The sequence below is a fragment of the Anopheles maculipalpis genome, chromosome X (genome assembly GCF_943734695.1).
Source record: "Anopheles maculipalpis chromosome X, idAnoMacuDA_375_x, whole genome shotgun sequence".
Lineage (NCBI taxonomy): Eukaryota > Metazoa > Arthropoda > Insecta > Diptera > Culicidae > Anopheles > Anopheles maculipalpis.
This window is the reverse complement of record NC_064870.1, coordinates 775,196-796,399: the sequence shown is the minus strand read 5'-3', so window position 1 is coordinate 796,399 and position 21,204 is coordinate 775,196. Positions and strand designations below refer to the sequence as shown.

The 21,204-nt window shown below is 45.5% G+C and overlaps 8 protein-coding genes across 9 annotated transcripts in view; 5 read left to right on the top strand and 3 right to left on the bottom strand.

Moving 5' to 3' along the window:
* Window positions 1-21,204, bottom strand: part of LOC126568561 (TOX high mobility group box family member 3-like) — a 329,113-nt gene that overhangs the window by 133,041 nt on the left and 174,868 nt on the right. The window lies entirely within an intron of this gene.
* On the top strand, window positions 737-1,523 carry LOC126568022 (glutathione S-transferase theta-3-like). Its single transcript, XM_050224459.1, has 2 exons — window positions 737-869; window positions 934-1,523. Exons 1-2 carry the CDS (start codon window positions 752-754, stop codon window positions 1,521-1,523), a joined length of 708 nt encoding a protein of 235 aa, XP_050080416.1. The 5' UTR covers window positions 737-751.
* On the bottom strand, window positions 2,137-3,903 carry LOC126567931 (xaa-Pro aminopeptidase 3). Its single transcript, XM_050224340.1, has 4 exons — window positions 3,837-3,903; window positions 3,515-3,759; window positions 2,393-3,446; window positions 2,137-2,321 (listed from the first exon to the last, which is right to left on the bottom strand). Exons 1-4 carry the CDS (start codon window positions 3,901-3,903, stop codon window positions 2,137-2,139), a joined length of 1,551 nt encoding a protein of 516 aa, XP_050080297.1.
* Window positions 4,539-6,125, top strand: LOC126558305 (palmitoyltransferase ZDHHC6). The gene is made up of 4 exons (XM_050214301.1): window positions 4,539-4,605; window positions 4,836-5,614; window positions 5,694-5,884; window positions 5,963-6,125. The coding sequence occupies exons 1-4, from the start codon at window positions 4,539-4,541 to the stop codon at window positions 6,123-6,125; spliced, it is 1,200 nt and encodes a 399-aa protein (XP_050070258.1).
* LOC126567828 (aminopeptidase N-like) lies at window positions 7,379-10,394 on the top strand. The gene is made up of 3 exons (XM_050224144.1): window positions 7,379-7,573; window positions 7,658-10,056; window positions 10,121-10,394. The coding sequence occupies exons 1-3, from the start codon at window positions 7,379-7,381 to the stop codon at window positions 10,392-10,394; spliced, it is 2,868 nt and encodes a 955-aa protein (XP_050080101.1).
* LOC126568055 (uncharacterized) overlaps window positions 11,258-21,204 on the bottom strand; it is a 48,209-nt gene continuing 38,262 nt past the window's right edge. Inside the window, exons 2-4 of the mRNA XM_050224467.1 lie at window positions 13,335-14,173; window positions 12,746-13,256; window positions 11,258-12,637 (exon numbers count right to left, since the gene is read on the bottom strand). Of these exons, the coding sequence (XP_050080424.1) occupies window positions 11,258-12,637; window positions 12,746-13,256; window positions 13,335-14,164 (2,721 nt within the window). The 5' untranslated portion in view covers window positions 14,165-14,173. The remainder of the gene's footprint in view (window positions 12,638-12,745; window positions 13,257-13,334; window positions 14,174-21,204) is intronic.
* On the top strand, window positions 15,799-17,574 carry LOC126557989 (elongation factor 1-gamma). The gene is made up of 2 exons (XM_050213921.1): window positions 15,799-15,929; window positions 16,291-17,574. The coding sequence occupies exons 1-2, from the start codon at window positions 15,921-15,923 to the stop codon at window positions 17,572-17,574; spliced, it is 1,293 nt and encodes a 430-aa protein (XP_050069878.1). The 5' UTR covers window positions 15,799-15,920.
* LOC126561309 (short-chain dehydrogenase/reductase family 9C member 7) lies at window positions 19,633-20,827 on the top strand. The gene is made up of 3 exons (XM_050217377.1): window positions 19,633-19,829; window positions 19,904-20,115; window positions 20,181-20,827. The coding sequence occupies exons 1-3, from the start codon at window positions 19,636-19,638 to the stop codon at window positions 20,825-20,827; spliced, it is 1,053 nt and encodes a 350-aa protein (XP_050073334.1). The 5' UTR covers window positions 19,633-19,635.

The following is a 21,204-nucleotide window of genomic DNA, read 5'->3' as shown; positions in this document are numbered from 1 at the left end:
CAGCCTTCGTTATGCGCTTTGCAAGACAACAAATTCCGTACGAGACTGACTGGTAAAGCGTGCGCTAAAGCTGTGTACGATTTTACACGTGCCGTCGGGTGAGGGAGAGAGATAGCGCTCGAACGACGCATCGACCACTTGTCTCGCTTTTACCTTGGGTGTTTCCCGAAGGTTCAACATATTTTTCCTGCACCGAAGCATAAGAAAGAAAGAGACACGCGAAGACGCTTTTCCTTCGACAACGCATCGCCGCTCGCACTCGGTTTCTTGAGTGCGGCTTGACGGGAAGGTACAACCATTGTGCTATGATCACGCCATTTTTTTTATTGCTTTTGAACGTTTCGTTGTCAGTGCACACGTGTTTATTATGCACAAAAAGGCACAAATGTAAGAAAGTATGTAATGTATGTAATCTGAAACATTATTTCAATAATTGTCGACAGCATTATGCACAAAAGTTTATCAACAAGAAAGCAATTAGAAGCAGTCTTACGTCAACTATATGTGTCATCCGCGATTTTGGATTCAGATTTGCCGACCAAAAGAATCTTTCTGATAACAAGTTTGATAAAGATGATGAATTGACATAATTTCGCGTCGAGGAACACGGTACTTGCGCAACTTTCAACAGTACGGCAGGATTCAAACATAGCCGTGGTGTACAGTTCAGTTTCGATAGTATGCTTACCGTTGGCCAATGCCGATTCTATTATTATTCCTATTCTTTCAGAGGAAAACATAAAGCCGGACAATGACCCGCGGGCTGAAGCTGTACTATGATTTTATGTCGCAACCATCGCGAGCGCTTTATATATTCTTGTCCATGAACAAGGTTCCGTTCGAGCGTTGCCCAGTAGCGCTTCGAAAATGTAAGTCACCGTACAGAGAGGGTTGAGATTTTGAGCATTTCTCATACACAAGTCTTCTTTATAGTTGAACAAAAAACAACCGAATACAAAACAAATGTTAACCGATACGGTAAAGTGCCCTGCATTGTGGAGCAGGACTTCCGGCTCGCCGAGAGCGTCGCCATTTATCGCTACCTGTGCCGAGAGTACCAAGTTGCACCCTACTGGTACCCGCAGGACACAGTGCGCCAGGCACGCATCGATGAATATCTTTCCTGGCAGCACCTGAATATACGCGCCGACGTATCGCTGTACTTTTTCCACGTTTGGCTCAATCCGCTGCTGGGCAAGGAAGTGAATGCCGACAAGACGGACCGTTTGCTGCAGCGATTAACCGGAGGGTTAAACTTTTTCGAGAGAAATTTGTTATGCAACGGCAAGCAGCCGTTCCTGACTGGAGACACGATTAGCGTAGCTGATCTGTCGGCGGCCTGCGAGATTGAGCAAGTTAAGATCGCAGGGTACGATCCAAGCAGCGGAAGGCCCCATCTGGGCGCATGGCTAAAGGCCGTACGGGACTGGACCAATCCGTTCTACGACGAGGCGCATAAGTACGTTTATCGGCTAGCACCGGAACACATTCCGACCCCTGCTGTCGCTGATGATGAAGATTGATATTCGACATTGATGGGACCCAACAGATAAGTCCAACGATAAACCGGGTTTTGAGAAATTAACTGAGGATACATCTGCTCAAAGTACTGTCCTTGGGGTGTAATGAATCCATTTTGATAGATAGTTTTCCAGAATAAAATACAAATTTAAGCCTTTTTTCTCTTGATCACAGTCATATTATCAATTTATGATGTCGTTTGCATTGAAACAAAGCAACAATTTGTGTACGTGACAGCGATGGAAGATGCGATGAATCGAAAGCGAGGCACACGGAATACGGTCAAGGAAACAGGGAGAAAACGAACAGCTCCAAACAGCGGTTGAATAATGGCCACTAGAAAATTAATAAAGGTTAACAGGTGTGAAGTCATCAATGTCATTCAGGCGAAGGGCGTTTATGGAGGGACACTTAAGTTTGAGTGCGTAGAATCACCAGGGACTCCATGGTAGGGTGCTAACTTTATACTTTCGCAACACCTTGCGCTTGTGAATCGTACGTGGATGATTTTTTATGAATATTATTCAGCCGAAAACGTGCTGTACTTGAGACCTATATTTACAAAAAAATTTAACTAAAATTTATTATTATAAATTTTGTGTAACAGACTTGTAATTATGACAAGGAACCTCTTGCTTTACTGCTCATCATGTCCTCTATTACAGAAGTATCTTTCACACATTCCTTGGTAAGAATTTCTATTTCATTTCCCGGTTTAATAAGCACATCATCCTCAATACGCAAACCTACACCACGAAACTCACTCGGGACGTCTGATTTGTTTTGTGGTATGTAAATGCCTGCAACAACAAGAAAAAAGCATCGAAATTGTAAATACGGAACACGAAATTAACAGGTGAAGTATAGTTACCTGGCTCTACCGTGCACACCATCCCGGGGCGCAGTTTGATATTCCTAGATATCAATGGGGTATCGTGGACATCCATGCCGAGATAATGGGACACATGATGTGGGCAAAATTTGTAAGCAGCTCGTGAAAGCTCCAGAGCAGAAAGCGAGCCAGGTATCAACTTGATTTCCTGCAAATATTTGCCTATTTTTGCGCACATTGTATCGAACAGTTGATCTAACGATTCACCGCCCTGAAACTGTAAACAGGCCAAAAGTTCTAGCTGAATTTGTAGCAAAATTTCGTAAAGCACTCGATGTGGTTCGCTAAATTTGCCATCGACCGGCCACGTCCTTGTAATGTCACTCGTGTACCCATGATATTCGCATCCTGCGTCCATCAGTATCAATTCACCGCCCTTTACAATTTGATTGTTGTTGATGTAATGGATAATCGTAGCGTTAGTACCGCCTGCTACCACTGGCGGATACGCTAGAAAGTTGGCTCCATTGATACGTGCGTAGTAGTCAACGTTGGCATATATCTCGTGCTCACTAATGCCTGGGTAACTGTTCACGATCGTCCTATTGATGGCTTTGGAAGCCACCTGGCACGTTTTTCTCATTAGCTCACATTCATTTTCAGACTTTATAAGCCGAAGGCTATGAATCAATTCAATTGGAGATTTCGTTTGATGATTGGTCACATCCCTGAGTATCTTCGATACATTGAACAGATCGGACGACTGCTCATCGTACCAATATATAGAGCTAGGATTAGCAAACCCATACTTTGTCAAATAGTCCTTTAAACTACCGATATCGTACGCTTCCTCCACACCGTACACATCCGGAGCGAGCTGAACGCCCGTCCTAGGACCATCCCACATCTCTGCCGTTTTGTCCTTAGAGCGCACAAACAGTGAGTTTTTGCAATTGCCGTTTGTATCGATTTCCAACACAAGCACGCTGTCCGGTTCTTGGCATCCGCTTAAATATAGGAAGTCCGTATTCTGCCGAAAAACGTACGGAATCTTGTTGCTCATGTACTTCTTGCTAGCGGAAGGTATCACCACCTGGAATTTTTGAAACGAGCGCATTAAGAATCGTACTGCGCACTGCTCCATACTTTGCGATAACTTACAATATGATTCGTGGCAGCACCAGTTTGTACCGCGGCATGGTCCCGTAATGCATGCAGCAACGTGTGCCGCCTAGCTTTGACCTCTTTCAGCGGAATTCCGGCCAACACTTCACCCGGACGTATTAAATGTGGATGGGTGCTAGGTACAGGCTGACCGAACGTTACATTATGGCATGCCCGGACGGTAGCACTGGACTGGGGTGATGATGCGATGTGCACCGTTTCGGCATTTGTCCACCTAAAAACTGTTTAACGTAAGGATGAGTTTAGTTGTTTGAATGTTTGGAAACGTTCCTTACACTAAGGCAAGCTTTTGTATTACATTTATTCACCAGCAAGCTGCAGCGCTTCGTATGATTTATCAGAGAACGATAGGGAACACCGAACATTTTCAGGACTAGCGTGTGCCTGTTTCTAGAGAACGACAGAATATTTTGATACACACAGCAAAGTCAAAATAAAGGGCCTAGCTATATAGAGCAAGGTGTGCAGGAGGGTTGACATTCCGAGTGAACCCTCTTTGGTGTGGTGCCGTAATAAAATAAGCTGCGGGGGTTTTTTTTTAATGCTCAACATAAAACATAAACAGACGCATAAAATAATATATGCTAAGACCAAAGTACCATTTTTGGTATTACAGGAAAAATATTCTTTCATGGAGCACACCTTTTTTTGATACACCTTGGCTTGAATATATCATATCCATCTGACAGAACAACCGATCAATCGGTGCAAGAACTTACCGAAAACATAAAAAAACCCTGTGTATTCCGCATATAATGGTAATATTAATAAACATAGGACGAGCATCGTCTATGCTCCGAAGTGGCCCCCAGTGGTAAAATCAGACCCTAATGTATGGTCCTTGAAAATTAGCAAAAATTCGTCAAAGTCTAAACGCAACATCATTCAACCGTAGCGAGCAAGTGAGGCATCATTATTCAACATTTAACTTTACAAACTTTTCTACAAACTCTACGTAAAAGGACACTACTGTACATCCAGTATTTGCTCGCACGAAACAATGTTCATCAACTGGTCCAATAGTTCCATTTGGCGTTTCCTTCACTGGGGCCCACTGACTGCAATAGGTGAGAATTTCATCCCCAAAATGCTTACTGAAACTTTCGATATCTTTTGTTATCTATTGCGATCGATTATCTCCACCCGATTTCGTTTCATAAGTCATTAAGCCGATGCAAAAGAGTGGCTTAAATATGCTATTAGTTTGATACATGAGATGGCTATCACATGGCATAAAAAAAATCACATTTACATATTTTTAAGACAATCTTCTGGTTTTTTTTCCTTTCGCTTTTAGGGATTGTCCAATCGATCACAGTAATGACAGTGTATATGAACGGCATGTGGTGGCCAGCGCACAGTTCCGTGTTAGCGTTCATTAACCAAACAGTTTTTCTAGCCCTATCGCTCAGTACGGGCTTTTACTTCATAATGGCATCACTAACCGGGCCGAGCTACTTACAGCTGAAATGGAAACCGGCACGGCCGGAAGATGAGCAGTATTTACAGTTTTGTCACGTTTGTGACGGTTACAAGGCGCCTAGATCGCACCATTGCCGGAAGTGTAACAGGTGCGTGATCAAGATGGATCACCATTGTCCGTGGATTAACAATTGCGTCGGGTGGGCGAACCATGGCTATTTTACCGCATTCTTAACGTTCGCCGTTCTCGGCTGTCTTCACGCCACCACGATCCTTGCAGCATCTTTGTACGTTGGCTTGTACCGGGACTGGTACATATATTACGGCCATTACTCGAAGGTGAACGTGAAGTTGACGATTTGGAGTCTGGTGTTGTGCGTGTTCAATATTGGACTAGCTATCGGTGTTGTTATCACCGTTGGCGCGCTGTTGGTATATCAATTGCGAGCCATTTTTAACAATCGTACGGCAATCGAAGACTGGATTCTGGAAAAGGCACGGTTCCGAAAGGAGCGCCAGAATGAAACGTTCCTTTATCCTTACGATTTGGGCAAATGGAACAATATGCGGCAGGTTATCAACATTACCTGTACTGCCGCCGGCAATGGAATCGAATGGCCCGTAGTGGAAGGATGTGACCAGTACACCTTGACAGTATGTACAACAACAAAAAAAAGCTCCCGTTGTATCTTTGCATCTTACAGCGCAGTTCGTATGCTCTGCTTTCTTGTAGCGTGAACAGTTAGCACAGAAAGAAGAAAAACGCGCACGGACACGAACGTACACTATACACCGTCCCGCCACAGGACACTGGGTACCGCTATTTTCGCAAGGATTTAAGGTATGCCTCTCACCGCCACTAACCGACGAGCCGCGCATTAAGCTTGCCGTTGGCGATCTCGTCCGCGTTACCAGATGGAGAAAGTATGTATATTCCGCTCATGCCATGCTGTGCGAAGCAGGCAAACAAACGCAACGTTCTAAAATTTATCGATTTTTCAGACATTGGCTGTTTGGTGAGAAAATACAGCAAACGGATAGCGATGCCAGTGCGAAGCGAATTCGCGGCTGGTTTCCGCGCCAATGTGCGGTAGAGTTTACCGAATACGAGGATGTACTCACCGAAACGCAACCGTTAGACAATAAAATAAAAAAAGACATTTAAAAATGCTACAAATACAAATCAGCACAAATCGGCCATACTTCAGGGATTAACATGCTTCCAAAAATATCAACCTTCAACTGCCACAACTTTAGAATGTTTTCTTTTAAGAAAACAAACACCGAAAAAATGTTTGTCTGTAGTTGAGGGATATGTTAGTACATTTAGGGTTGATGGAGATGATTGGAGATTCTGTCGCGATTATCTCATACGCACACCACTGAAACACGCAGCGAACCGGTTTTTACTACCGATGTAAGGTCAGTTTATGTCGCACCTAAATGGGGTGCAACATATCCGTAATTGCTGTTTCACAATCGATGCTAAGAATTATCGTAGAATTAATTTGCTCGTTTGAAACGACCGCTAATGTCACCTATAAAGATTGCGCTGCCTGTACAACTGTGCGCCGCAAATCTCAGCGCACTGGGGCAGGCGCTTCGGATGGGATGGCGAGCATAAAAGTATGTTACTGTATGCGTGTAGTCCCCATGCTTCGGACGATTGCCGCGAAAGTGCCACGATGCGTTTGATCAATCAGAAGAGAAAAAAAGCAGTACACCTTTCTCTTTTTTACCGCCAATCGCGGGGTATCGCTGGGGTTGGTTTTTGCTTTCAGTTGTTCCATCGTTAAACGCATCCAGCGTTTTTTTTTTGTTGTCTTTCTTCGTCTCTGAAGCGCCTTACGGCTATTCGCATATAAATGCCATGTTCGATGTCTAGCGATGCGAGAAGAAGGTGTCAAGATCTTGGTGAGTTCGGTTGTTCGGTGCTAATTAACGGTGCTACGACAGTCAAAGTGATTTCTTACGTGCTGTGATTACGTACAGTAAAAGAGACAAGAACTCTGAAAGAGGATTGAAATGATCAAGACTGATAGTGAAGTTAGGCGAGAGAGTGCAGCGTGAGGTCGTCAGTGTTTTCGCTCGATTAGTTGTTCAGGGTTATATGCTTGTAGAATACTAAATTCAAAGGTTACGATCGGAAACCTTTGGTTTCCAACCGGCTGTCGGCCTTAACCTACCTTTACGTAGCCGTTTTGGAGAGTTTAACGCACACTAGGCATGGTGGTTGAGTCGTGTGCTCTAACCACACTACGCAGTGGCCAACGACCGGAACGATCAGTTTTATTTCTAGCATTCAAATCTAATCTTTGCCTACCGTTCCGTGCGTAAATTATACTATTTCTGCGTATACTTAAAATCTAACTGAGAACGCTTGATTTCGTTCAAGATACCTTTTTTGAAAGATTTATTATGACGCTAAAACGAAGTACTATGCTGCTGGCAGTCATATTTGCTGCTGTAGCAGGAACCTTGGCTGATTCGAGCAATACCTACAGTAGTTACCGACTACCCAAATCAATTTCGCCCGAGCATTACAATCTACGTGTTTACACACATCTTGGCGATGAGCGTGGATTCGTCTTTCACGGCCATGTTGCGATTCGGGTAAGCTCTAAGGAAATAGCAGGACCAAATGGGAACACTCGATCTCCTGCGATGTGATTACATTCTGTGCCATATACTTTACAGTTTCTATGCCACGAGGATACGGACAGTGTTGTTTTGCATTCGAAAAATCTAACCCTGCTCGAACGGCAAGTTTCGTTGCGTGAAGTAAGCAGCGATGCGCCACAAAAGGCCTTGCCCGAAATCGACGTAAAGAGCGTAGAGTATGTAACGCAGCACGATTATGCCGTGTTTCATGTAAGCACACCGCTGAAAAAGGGTGCTCGGTACGAGCTTACCATCCCGTTCGAGAGTAACCTCGGCACCGGTTTGCTCGGCTACTACCGAAGCAGCTATCTGGACAAGCGCACCAAACAAAAGATCTGGCTGGCAGTGACACAGTTCGAGCCAACGTATGCGCGCCAAGCGTTCCCGTGCTTCGATGAGCCCGAAATGAAGGCAACGTTTAACATATCCTTGGCACACCACAAGCGATACGTTGCGCTAAGCAATATGCCAGTAAACCGCACAGTGCCGGTGGATAATATGGCGGACTGGGTGTTGGACGAGTTTAACACGACCGTGCCAATGTCTACGTATTTGGTGGCGTACACCGTGAACGATTTCGAATATCGCGAAGCAACGACAACGGAACCGGGCGATGTGGTGTTTAAAATTTGGGCCCGCCGGGATGCGATCGATCAGGTCGATTATGCGCGCGACATAGGCCCTAGGGTTACGCGATTCTATGAAGATTACTTCCATCAAAAATTCCCGCTGCCCAAGATCGACATGATCGCTATACCCGATTTCGCTTCGGGCGCGATGGAAAACTGGGGTCTCATCACGTACCGCGAGACAGCGCTGCTCTACCATCCGAACATCTCCACTGCCAGCAATAAGCATCGCGTTGCGTCGGTCATTGCGCACGAGCTCGCGCACCAGTGGTTTGGCAACCTCGTCACGATGCGCTGGTGGACAGATTTGTGGCTAAACGAGGGCTTTGCGACGTACGTCGCTAGTCTCGGGGTGGACTATTTGCATCCCGAGTGGTATTCGCTCGAGGAGGAGTCCGTATCGAACACGCTGGATATTTTCAAATTTGACGCGCTGCAGTCGAGCCACCCCATATCGGTAGAAATTGGCCACCCGAATCAGATATCGCAAATCTTCGATGCCATCTCCTACGAGAAGGGTTCGATCGTCATACGCATGATGCACCTGTTTCTGACCGAGGAAACGTTCCGCGATGGCGTGAGTCGATATCTGCGACGGCACGCTTACGGCAACGCGGAACAGGACAACCTGTGGGAGGCCCTAACGGAGGAGGCGCACGCGAACGGTGTGCTGCCCGATTTTATCGACGTGAAGAAGGTGATGGATTCGTGGACACTGCAAACAGGCTATCCAATCATCACCGTCACACGCAACTACGACGCAAACTCGGCCGAAATCACGCAAACACGCTTCGTATCATCGGAGGTACCGGCGGAACAAAACGTGACGGATTACTGTTGGTGGATACCCTTAACGTACACCACCGCCAAGGAGCTAGATTTCAACGATACGCTGCCGAAGGGTTGGATGGAATGTCACAACGCGAGCGGCAATGAAAAGCAGGTGAAAATTATGGACGATTTGCCGGATTCCGAGCACTGGGTGATATTTAACATCCAGCTAGCGGGACTGTATAAGGTCAGGTACGATAAGGCTAACTATCGGTTGATTATCGCTCAGCTGAACGGGCCGAGCTACGATGCGATCGGTCTGCTGAACCGTGCACAATTAATCGACGATGCAATGGATCTCGCCTGGACCGGGCAACAAAATTACGGCATTGCTTTCGCCATGATCAACTACCTTCGGCAGGAAGCGGAGTACATTCCATGGAAGTCGGCGCTTACGAATCTGAACAGCTTGAACAGAATACTTAAGCGTACGCCACTGTACGACATTTTCAAGAGCTACGTCCAGTACATACTGGAGCCGATCTACGAACGATTAGAGGTATTTAACACGACTAGAAAATCGACCGACCGACTAGATGCAATCAAACAATTAACGTTGATTGCCTCCTGGGCGTGCCGGTTCGAGGTAGGCGACTGTGTTAATCGGTCCGTGGAGCTGTTTGCCCGCTGGATGAACGAATCCAACCCGGACGCAAACAACCCGGTCCCGATAGATTTGCGGCCAGTAGTTTACTGTAACGCGATACGCCAGGGCAACGACACGCAGTGGAACTTCCTGTGGCGTCGCTACCTGCAAAGTAACGTCGGTGCGGAAAAGATCATGATCATCGGTTCGCTGGCCTGCACGCGTCAGCTCTGGCTGGTCGAACGGTTCCTGCTGTGGTCGCTCAACAGCACCTCCGGTGTGCGCAAGCAGGACGCAACGATCCTGTTCAGCAGCGTTTCCCGCAACGATGCAGGCTTCAACGCAGCGAAAAACTTTTTCCTAACCCGTGCGGATGAGATTTATGATTAGTAAGTGACCGCAATCGGTTGAGTGTGGGGAGTGTTTCTAATCGGTTCCTTCTTTTTATCGCAGCTTGAGCCCGGACACTTCGCGGCTGTCGCGCTATATTAAACCGCTCGCGGAACAAATGTTCTCTGCCCAGGAGGTACAGGAACTGAACGAATTGATAAAGAAAAAGACAGCACTGTTCGAGAAGGCAAACCAAGGCGTGAAGCAAGCGCTGGAAACGGCACAAACGAACAATAAGTGGGCTGAGACTAATATCAACAAGATGGAACGCTTACTGCCGATGTTAACTTCTCGTTCCGCCTCGGACCATCTGCTAAATTTAATAGATAACTTCTAAAAGGCCGACAAGACGTTGGAGCGTAAAGAGTACTTAAAAGGGGACACCAGCACACAGGAAGATATTAATTAGTTTATTTTAAACATTCCATGTGGGACGTTCCATTTTTTTTATGTAATAAGATCATACGTGTACGCATTTCATGCAGGCCATCATTTTAAAATAAAACAAAAAATACATCAACACAATATTGGTACATTTGAAAACTGAATTTTCATTTTACAACGCAGATTATACTGTTTTAATTTTATTGAATAAATAGTGTAATACATAAGACAATAAAAAAAATAGGATGGTGTTACAGCATCCACAATCACAAATACATGTCCTCTACCGTATGTCTACCTTTCTTCTAACCTCCGACTCGTTTTACATGAGGAAATTACAATTAATCGTATTTTAAAAATTAAATACTTAAGTTAAAATTAAAGAGAAGCACTAGATTATTACAGCAGTAACAAACGTGATACAACAATCAAACATGATTTTTATTAGTCTTTAAATATATATTTATATATATTTATAGAACAATGCTCAGGGTTTTTCTATTTTTTTTTGTTTTATTGGTTTCTAATGTATTTCCATATATATATATGTATCATGATGTATCAGATTTCATGATTCTTCACCGCTCTTTTCAAAGCTAATATCTAACACTTTTCCTTAAAGTTTTTGCTTTTCTGTCAGTAAGCTATAAAGGGGATGATTTAGAATCAGTTTGCTTTCTAACTGCCAAATGATGACTAATCCTGTAACATAATAATTTATTTTACAATTCGCGACGAGAAACAGAAGACTTACTTCGTCAACACTATGCACACGAACTATATGCGAGTGATCTACACATTCGTTTCTCAATTAACTTAGACAGAGATTGTGGCAGATTTTGTTGCTGGCGTTACGTGTTTTGCAAGTGCTGTGTGTAGTTTATGCTCTAACGGTTGCTGCTGCTGTTGAGCAGGGGATATCGTTGGCTCCTTCGATTGATTATGTTGACTTTGCTGTACATCGTAACGCGCGTAAAATAGCAAGTATGGCGTTGTCACGTGTCGGCGGTTCGGCGAAAGTATCTCCTCAAACTCTGGCTGAGTCATGATTTTGATTTTGTCATCGTCGCACATGTACCACGTTAATTGCTGATTGGCTAACGACTCGTGGATGACATTACCGTAGCTTAGGTCTTTCCCATCGTCGTTGTTGAGCGCGCTGGCAAATAAGGGACCATGACCGTCTGCCATGGTGGATCGGTCTTCACCGTTCGACGCGTCCAGCTTGTAATGATTGTGGGCACAATTGTTATTGCACAGTGACCCTGTAGTAACAGGGGACAGGCTATGGACGCTGCTGTTGCGCGCATTTTCACTCATTAAACCATCGTCGATGAAGCACCGACCGTTGCTGGACGCCGGATGCATGATATCGTTCGAAAGCATTGCCTTTGTAAGTACCGCACAGCAACCGATGCTCTGACAGGATAGACCGGTGCCTGGTTCGCTGCCGTTGAGCAGAAAATCACCAGCACCGTGCGCCTGACTCATACTGCCATCGATACTGTGAATGCTGTAGAAGTTGTCAATGTACCCTGCCGATCTGGCCGGCTTCTCCAGACAGGTGTCGGTGTTTGCGTTAAGATGCAAACTTTCCATGCCGTTAATCGGCGAGAAACGGTTGATTACGTTGTTCTTTAACTTTTTGCTTATATCACCCGCGCTGGATGTTTTTTTGCTACCGAATAGCTTCTTTAATTGACCGGACGCGCTTTTCTCGGCACCGCCGCTGCTATTACTTTTGCTCGAAATTCCACCAGCATTGTGCATCCCGTCGGAAGCGTGCAGCGTATTTTGTGCTTCGAAGGAGGCGGCCGCAAGTAACGCTCTTCGCTGACGATCTTTCACACAGTTGATGTAGTGCAGCGGGATCTGGAGTGAGCTCGTGTACGCGATGTAATGTCCCACGGACATTCGCGCACCTACATGCGTGATAACACTGTACAGTCGATAAATGTGACGCTTTTCGCTGTCCGACTTGCCGATGCATTCCGCACAAAAGCACTGCAGTATGAACGGTGTTGGGATGTAGCTGTTGATTTTTTCCATATCGCCGTTAAAGCGCTTTAGCTGCAGGACTAGCAATCGTGGCAATTTGTCAAAGGAAATTGTGCGACAAGCTTCGGTGTAGCCGGAGCAAACTTCACATCGATACTTGTTATCGCCCCGGAAATATTCCTGCGTTATGCAAGCGTCCTGCAAAGGTAAAACGTGGATAGAGCATTGCATTCAATCATTGTAGTCACTCAGACGGGCCGTCAAAGTCCGAGGCCAAACACGGAAATAAGGTTAAAAAAAGCATACCTGATAAAATTGCTGAGGGTTCTTAACGGCATCGCTCACTTCGTTGGATGTGATCGGAATGGCGATGTCTATCATCGTTTCCTTTTGCTCGGTAACCGTCTCGCAGGACAGACACCGCGTTCTCGACACGGTAACACCTTCAAAATCTTCACAAAAAAAATTTAATCCCAACGTCCGGATGCGTTGCTTTAAGCGTTCCTGGGCAACACTTGGTTCCTGCACGCTGGCGTTCGCGTTCGGCAGCTGCATCTTTTGCTTTCCCGTACAGTTATGTACACAGTTGGTTGCCGAAGCGGTTTGTACGCTTACGACGGTACTGGCCGGTTGGTCCGATCTTCCATCCTTAGCGCATGACTTGGTGTTCGCTTTTAACGATTCTTTGCGCCGGCGAAATAGATTACGCGTGATAAATTGTGTGTTGCTAAGCTTTGTTTCGGAATTTACAGCTGTACTATTGCTATTGTTTATCGTTACGTCTGTCGAAGCGGTTTTCTCAAGCGATGGAAAAGGGCTGGAAAGATACAACAACAGAATAGTGTCAAACATACCTTTTTTTTTTCAACAGTCCAATTAAGTAAGGTAGCATTACCTAATCTTTAGAATATCTGGATTTTCTATTAGATGTTTGTTCAATATTTGACAAGACTCTCGCACACTGTCCAATATGCACATCAGAAATTCGTGCGCATCTTGCTGCTGGTTGCCTTCGAACGTGCTGCTAACACTTTGTACCGCCTGCAGCAATCCGCCGGCATGAAACGGTTCAATCACATCGGACGCCTCATTCCGGGCAAGACTGTGGAACAGTTCGTGCAGCGTTTCGCACACCAGCTGCCGGTTGTTCTTCGTTCCGCTTCCATTACTATAGCTTATATCTGAATTTTTTGACCTATTACAACTATCACCAGTACAGGTAGGCTTGGCCGCACTACAGGAATTGCAAACATGCGTAGGACTACTTAGAACACTGCATTTATCATTATCACCAAAGCTGATTTCGCTGAACGCACCAGAACCATCGGATGGGTGGGTGGTTCTGTTTGTGGCTGGTTTTTCATACCCGTTCACATTCCGGTCATGCTGAATCAAATCTTTACTGCTCCACGCGTGGGCACCGACCGTTTCCGCTCCACCGGTCGATGCAGTATGACCGACGAGGGAAGATTTAGGCTTCAAATTCATCACATTCAGCTCGTTCTGAGCAGCTTCATCGTGCTGCACGATGTACTTCTTGTCGGCATTCGATTTATGTAGCACGAGCTCCAAAAATTCTACCAGATGGTGCAGGTTATGCGTAAAGTTCGGTGCAAAGCGTAACGTGTACAGCACCGAGTTCATATAACACGAATTGCCTATATTACATAGCGTTGCCAGTGAATTACTCATCGTGTGCGTTACCATACTGTTGAGACTTCTCATTCAACAGCCCTTTAGAGCAATTAGCCGGTAGGGAATTATCTCTCCCCAAGTGTTTTGCTAACTATTTCCGACCAAAAACGCTCCATTCACAAATTCTCTTGGATGCCTGTAAATGTATTTTAAAAAAAACTGCTGATATGTATCCACATAGTTGAACAATCAGTGTGTCTTCACCGCGAGGGAACGGTCCGGATGGGATTTGAGCCGCGGTTCTGCCGTTTGAAGACCGGCGCCGCTGTCGTTTTACCATCCGGTCGTCCCGAAGCAGTGATTTAATCGTGCCAAAAAGCACAACGACACACGAAACCAGGCAATAAGAAATTATGATACTATGAAAAACCAAAATATACTTACAATTGCAGCCTCAGTGAAATAAAAAAGCAGGATATGTGCAAAAGCAAATGTTTATAAGCGCATTAGTAAAGAAAGCAATTTGGTTGAGGGTGTTCTTCCTTGCACGGTGCCCGGTTCCTTGCACCCTACGGATCGCAAAAAACAGGAATCTGTAAGCAAGAAAAAAAAAACAGGCACATTGATTATTGATTTGTTCAGCTGCTCCCATATATTTGTTCGCATTCACCGTTAGTTAGCCATACGACGATGGATGCTCTACTCAAGTTGCTAGATGGTTACTGTACATCGGAATTTGAATCCATAATGTGCACCGAGAAATACAGTATTTTCTTCTGCCAGTAAACGATTGCTCGTACGGTTTTGTTGTCACAATTCTTACAGCGTCACAAGGGGGCGAGATGCGTACACGGAGAGGACCTAGGGGATGCTGTCGACAAATCGTTCCCGCACTAGACAAGTTCACCACAAGATCCAGCTACGCCTGAATTTAGGGGACATTGCTCCGTTGAACCATCGATTCGGTTGTTATTAATCGTAACTTTCCTTTTGTGATAATCTGGCATACTTTGCACACCATACTTTTGACATGTACGATGCGGTAAGCTGACAGCCCATGTTGTACGAACGAATAGGCAACAACAAGTTTAAAAAAAAACACTGCAAGCGACAAGGGGTGAGAGTGAAAGAGAACACCGCGAAGAACGATGCAAAAGCATTGATGACGCCATCATAGGTGCATTGGAATGTCACTTTGATGGCTGGAACAACATAGAACCGTCATGTTGTGCAGTGGCGTTTACATCTCACATGTGTATACAATGCGTTCCACCTTCTATACACCTTGGACTGCTTATGTTCCCAAAAAAAAGGATAAACTATCTTCATCATGTAAATAATTACGAAAAATAAGCAGGATAAGAGTCAGTATTTGTTATAAAGTTAAGGATAATTTTCTTCAAAAAGCAGCTGTGTATTGCTGTTAAAAACATGCTCTGCCAGCTGTTGTTCAACAGTCTCTCGATTATCCGTGCATTTAGAAATTTAAAAATTTGTTAATATGATTGTTGATGTTGGTTATTTATTTCTGGCACACTTTCATGCTAAATGGCAGATGTATTTTTAAAACTACTCTTTAACTCCCTGTATCATTTCTCAAAGCGTTTTATTTTCGTTGCCTAGAATCACACCTCTGACGCACGGAACCTTGAACGTTCCTAAATGCCCACGGATAAACGGGCGCTTGCTTTGCTACCATGTACCAAACGTCACTGACATTCGACGGTGGCGACCTCCTTTTCATTTCCGCCACCGACGGACACGTACTGGTGAAACACGCGAATCAACTGAATATTGCCCAAAAAGCGTGTAAAGTTGATCGAAATCTTCGGAAAAGAACATCAAAATGGCCGGTGTAAGTAAGGGAACCATTTTACGCTGCAAGTATTGCACCAACTACTGTACTATAGTGTGTATTGCAAGTCCGACCAATAAGCCGGGTGCTGGGGGATGTGTGACTCTAATGATGCGCTCCCCAACAACCGCGGTAGCTATTTTAAGGACCATGGTTTCTTTCCTGCTGTGTGTTCTTAATTTAATCGGAACTGTTTATAAGAGGATGGAAATGAGCGAGAATCGCTTTCGGATCACTGGGATTTTCGAATCGGTTCTTTACGCCCTGTTTGTTGTGGCACTTCATCTCGGTACACTGGCTTTTTTAATGGCTTACAAACCCCCCTCCCCCACTCTCTCCCTCTAATTTACTACAATTGCAGACTCTGTACACATACCCGGAGAATTTCCGTGCTTTCAAAGTACTGATTGCGGCCCAATATTCTGGCGTTGCGGTGCAAGTTGCTTCCGACTTCGTGTTCGGGGAAACCAACAGCAGCGAATCGTTCCTGCAAAAGTTCCCCGGTGGTAAGGTGCCGGCATACGAAACGAAGGACGGGAAATACTTAACGGAAAGCAATGCGATCGCTTACTACGTTGCCAACGAACAGCTCCGCGGTACGAACGATTTCCACCGTGCCGAGGTTCAATCGTTCCTAAGCTTCGCCGACAGCGAGCTGCTGCCTGCCGTCCAGGGATGGACGTTCCCGATTATTGGCATTGTGCCGTACAACAAGAACAACGTCGAGCGCGCCAAGGAGGAGCTGCGCCGTAGCTTGACCGTCCTCAACAATCGACTGCTGAAGCAAACGTTCCTGGTGGGCGAGCGTGTAACGCTTGCCGATATCGTGGTGTACGCCACCCTGCTACACGCCTACGAATATGTGCTCGATCCTGCCTTCCGTACGCCGTTCGGTGCCGTTACGCGGTGGTTCACAACGATCATGAACCAGCCGCAGGTTCTGGCCGTTGTCAAGCCGCCAACGCTCTGTGCCAAGGTTGCGCAGGCCGATCCAAAGAAGTACGCCGAGTTCCAGGCGAAGGTGAGCGGAGGAAATGCTACGGTGGAAAAGAAGAAGGAAAAGAAGGAGAAGAAACCGGCGCCGGAAAAGGCTGCGGCGGCTGAGCCGGAGGCTGCGGAGCAGCCAGATGTCGCCGACGAGCTGATTGCCGCCGAACCGAAACAGAACGATCCGTTCGAAACGCTGCCGAAGGGCACATTCAACTTCGACGACTTCAAACGCTTCTACTCGAACGAGGAGGAAGCAAAATCGATCCCCTACTTCTGGACCAAGTTTGATCCGGCGCACTATTCGATCTGGTACGGCGAGTACAAATATCCGGAAGAGCTGACGAAGGTGTTCATGAGCTGCAATTTGATAACCGGCATGTTCCAGCGCTTGGACAAGATGCGCAAGCAAAGTTTCGCGTCCGTCTGTCTGTTCGGCGAGGACAACAACAGTACAATTTCCGGCGTGTGGGTCTGGCGCGGCCAGGACCTGGCGTTCAAGCTGTCGCCCGACTGGCAGATCGACTACGAGGTGTACGACTGGAAGAAGCTAGACCCGGCATCGGAAGAGACGAAGCAGCTGGTTGCACAATACTTCTCGTGGAGCGGTACCGACAAGAATGGGCGCAAATTTAATCAGGGCAAAATATTCAAGTAACTCCCATAATTCTTCCTTAAACCCATCACTTAAAAGGCGTCCGTTAGTTCTGTTTCAGCCATGTTCAGCCCACGGCTTCGACCTTGTTTATGTGTGGTAACTGCAATCAATGTAAAGCTGGCAGATAAAACAACCAACTATCAATCTGTTATCAAATTCGGTAGAACGTACATGTGAATTCGTATACTCTTCCCCCTGCTCTGTTTCACTGTTAAGAATTCTACGCCCAACCAGTTCGTGTGGGATATAAGAGGTCTGCGCGCCAGGCCATCAATCAAGCATTATTGTGTACATCGTGAGAGCCGAAAAATCGCAAATCAGCCCTCTATGTTTGGTAATCATGAAATTAGATCGTTTCTTTGTATGTTACATTATTTGTCTTGTGTCCACGGGGCAACACAAATTACACACACCATTATATTTTTTATGGCTTGCATGGCTTCGTATTCAGTCTTATTGAATCAAAATAAAGAGATCACAATACAGATGGAACAATAAACTTATTTCTTAATATAAATGCAGGAAACATGTAGACGCTTCTCCTTGGTGTCCAATTCGAATTGTTTTCCCTTGGCACAGGTAACAAGCCAATTGCGTAGGATCGATATTAGTGCCGCTTTTAAAAACCGGCCACATATTCCTCCATGTGCTGATCCAGTTTTAATGTCGAATGGAAGTAAACCTTTCCTTCCTTTCTTCATTTATTTATGATATTTATTTCCATTGAAGCTACCTATTTATCATAATGAAACGAAATGGAGTTTCAAATTGCATTTGTAACGCCTAGTGTTTTGCTTAACTAGTGACCGAAACAAGAACAAATCCCAAACGATTCGGCCAGCTTGTTCGCGCACCACTTTATCGAATCGAACATCTCTCTAGCCCTGAGCGAAGTGCGGAGGAAAAAAAACAAAAATATACTCCCAATTACAGCATGTTAAGTAAATAAAAATATAACATTTGTTGGTCAGCCAACGAGCCAGCCAAGCACCCCTTAAAAGCTAACACTAATGATAACTCGCAACGTGTCTAATCCCGGTTACAAACGTAACGAAAGAAAAGCAACCGTGCAAAGTGTAATAAAGAGCCGCACGGTTCACGTTGTATTCTGGCGTGCAAAAAGTGTAATTGATTACACGGCAATTTTTGAGAAATACACAAAGACTAGTGATGAGAATAGCAATCCTTTTTGAAAGAATTGATTCATTCTTACTCACTCCCCTGCTGGGATAAGATTCTTGTAATTCATGGGAGTCGTTATAAGGAGGGGGCAGGAGGAGAGGCGGCTACCTCTCACAGCATAACTCGCTCGAAACTCCAAACTCTGTCGATTCTAATCCTAAAAGCGATTTAAAAACTCGTTGCAATTCAAACCCCCGAAAGAGTTGTAAAATCTCTTTGTGAAGAGTTTATCTAAATCATTCATTTGAAAGATTTAAATCACTCGCTCACTATTGCTCAGTTACTACGCACAACACTACAACAAGATCCGCAAGCAGTGGGTGCAATGTCTTGAACCTCGAATTTTGATTATGCTGAGAATTACAAGAACACACCCATACTAATGAGTTCGTTATATAATTCCATCTCATCAGGGCATTATAATAAAGTAGTGTGCGTTTAATGATTTATATTCACATGTTAACAACCACCCTCCCACCCCACCAACCCTCCCCCTTTCTTCTCAAAAAAAAGAACTCGCTATTAGATCGTCAGTGACAGTGCAGCTGAGCGGTTGCGTTGAAATAAGTTCTTAATATCGCGTTCAGCCTTTAACATACTTGACCGTTGTTAAAGTGAAAGCTGCATCTACAAATAATGTGAGTATTTACTGTGCTGTGCTGTGTTTCGATGCGTTCTCTAACAAGAAGCACATATGTTGCTTGTTTGTTATGCTACGATGCTTCATGCCGGGCCATACCGGATACCGGTTTCTGGTGTGCTGAAAGCCCGACGCCGCTATCGACTTGGCAACTGCCCGTTTCTCATTTGATTAACGTTGCTTCTTTTTCTATTTATCCCTGGGGGGACAGCAAATAGTTCTCACAGCTGCAAAAAATCATGAGCTGGAAGATGCTGCTCGGTTGGTTTACCAAACCCACCAGTAAACCAGCAAACATTATGCTTGCGGGTGGTTGCTTCTTTATCGTAGCCGTTAGGATGCTGCAGCATTGGAGAACACGGTCGAAAAATCTCGTCCCGAAATTAAGCATCAACGAGGTAGTCATTATTACGGGTTGCGACTCGGGCCTAGGGTAAGGCACAGATTGTATTTGTAAAGCGCCTTAAAAACGCCTCACATTTTCCTTTTTTTTTCGAACACCACCAGCTACAATATGGCAAAAATTTGCCTACAGGCAGGCATGACAGTGATAGCCACATGCGTTAGCCAAGATTCGGAAGGATACAAGGAGTTAGAATCTCAAGGAAAGCGAACCGGACGGGCGATCATTTTTCTAATGGATCTGAACGATCAGCAAAGCATTGAGGGCACGCAGAAAGAGATACGGCAGTGGTTTGCCACAACCAGCCCGCCAGCTCGTAAGTAACAGAAAGGAACCCGCTCCGAACGCAACGTGCTCTAAGAATTCAAATTTGTTTTGCAGAGTTGTATGCGCTTGTTAATAATGCCGGTGTGATGTGTTTCGGCGACGCGGAATGGCTCTCCAACAGACTAACAAGACTGCAGCTAAATGTTAACGTCGTCGGCACAATGTCATTCACCATACCGCTGCTCGATATGGTGCGAGAATCCCGTGCCCGTCTAGTGATCGTTACTAGCCACTGCGGAAGCCAAGCGCTGCCAGGATTGAGTGTGTACTCCGCCAGCAAAGCAGCGCTCCGTGCCTGGACCGAAGCCGTACGGATCGAGCTGCTGTGTCATAAGGTGCCGGTGGTTGAGTTTATGCCCGGTTCATTTTTCGTGCATTCCAACATTTGTGCCCAGCAGCTAGCATACTTCGACGAGATGTGGTCCAATCTCAATGAAGCACAGCGCACATTCTACCAGGATCACTTTGACCGCTATCGTGCCTATCTCGAGCCGCTGTGCCACCAGCGAAAGTTGCAACATTTCCAACCAAACGATCCACTTACTATCTGCATTAGACGCGTGTTATTTGACGCAACGCCTAGATCGTTTTATATGTGCGAACCGTGGCGCTACTTCTTTTATTACAATGCATTCCGTTGGGTTCCCCAAGCCGTACGGTACGTGCTCGTGAGAATGTTTATACAGACGCCAGTGTTTTGATGGGATAAGCTTCAATACAAAAAAAAATAAACGCTATAGATGTCGGTAACATTGCATCACGATTTCGAGACGTGCGGTGATTTTTGCCAACGCCAGAACGGACGTTTCCGGGGGCCACTGGGCTTGGGGGAGGGCTAAAAGCATACTGGAAACACACCAAAAACATGAAAACATTACTTGAACTGCCATTAGCCTGCAGAGGAGCTACCACCGGTACCGGTATCTGTTGGTCCAGCTAGTGGCGTACCCTTACCTGCCTTCATTTTGACACTCTTAATCATCCGGTTGTGATAAAGCATCCTGCTTTGCATGTTCGATCCTTTCCACGCGAGTTAGTTTGAATCTTCTTGTCTGTCGGTTGTTGGTTTTTGGTTTGC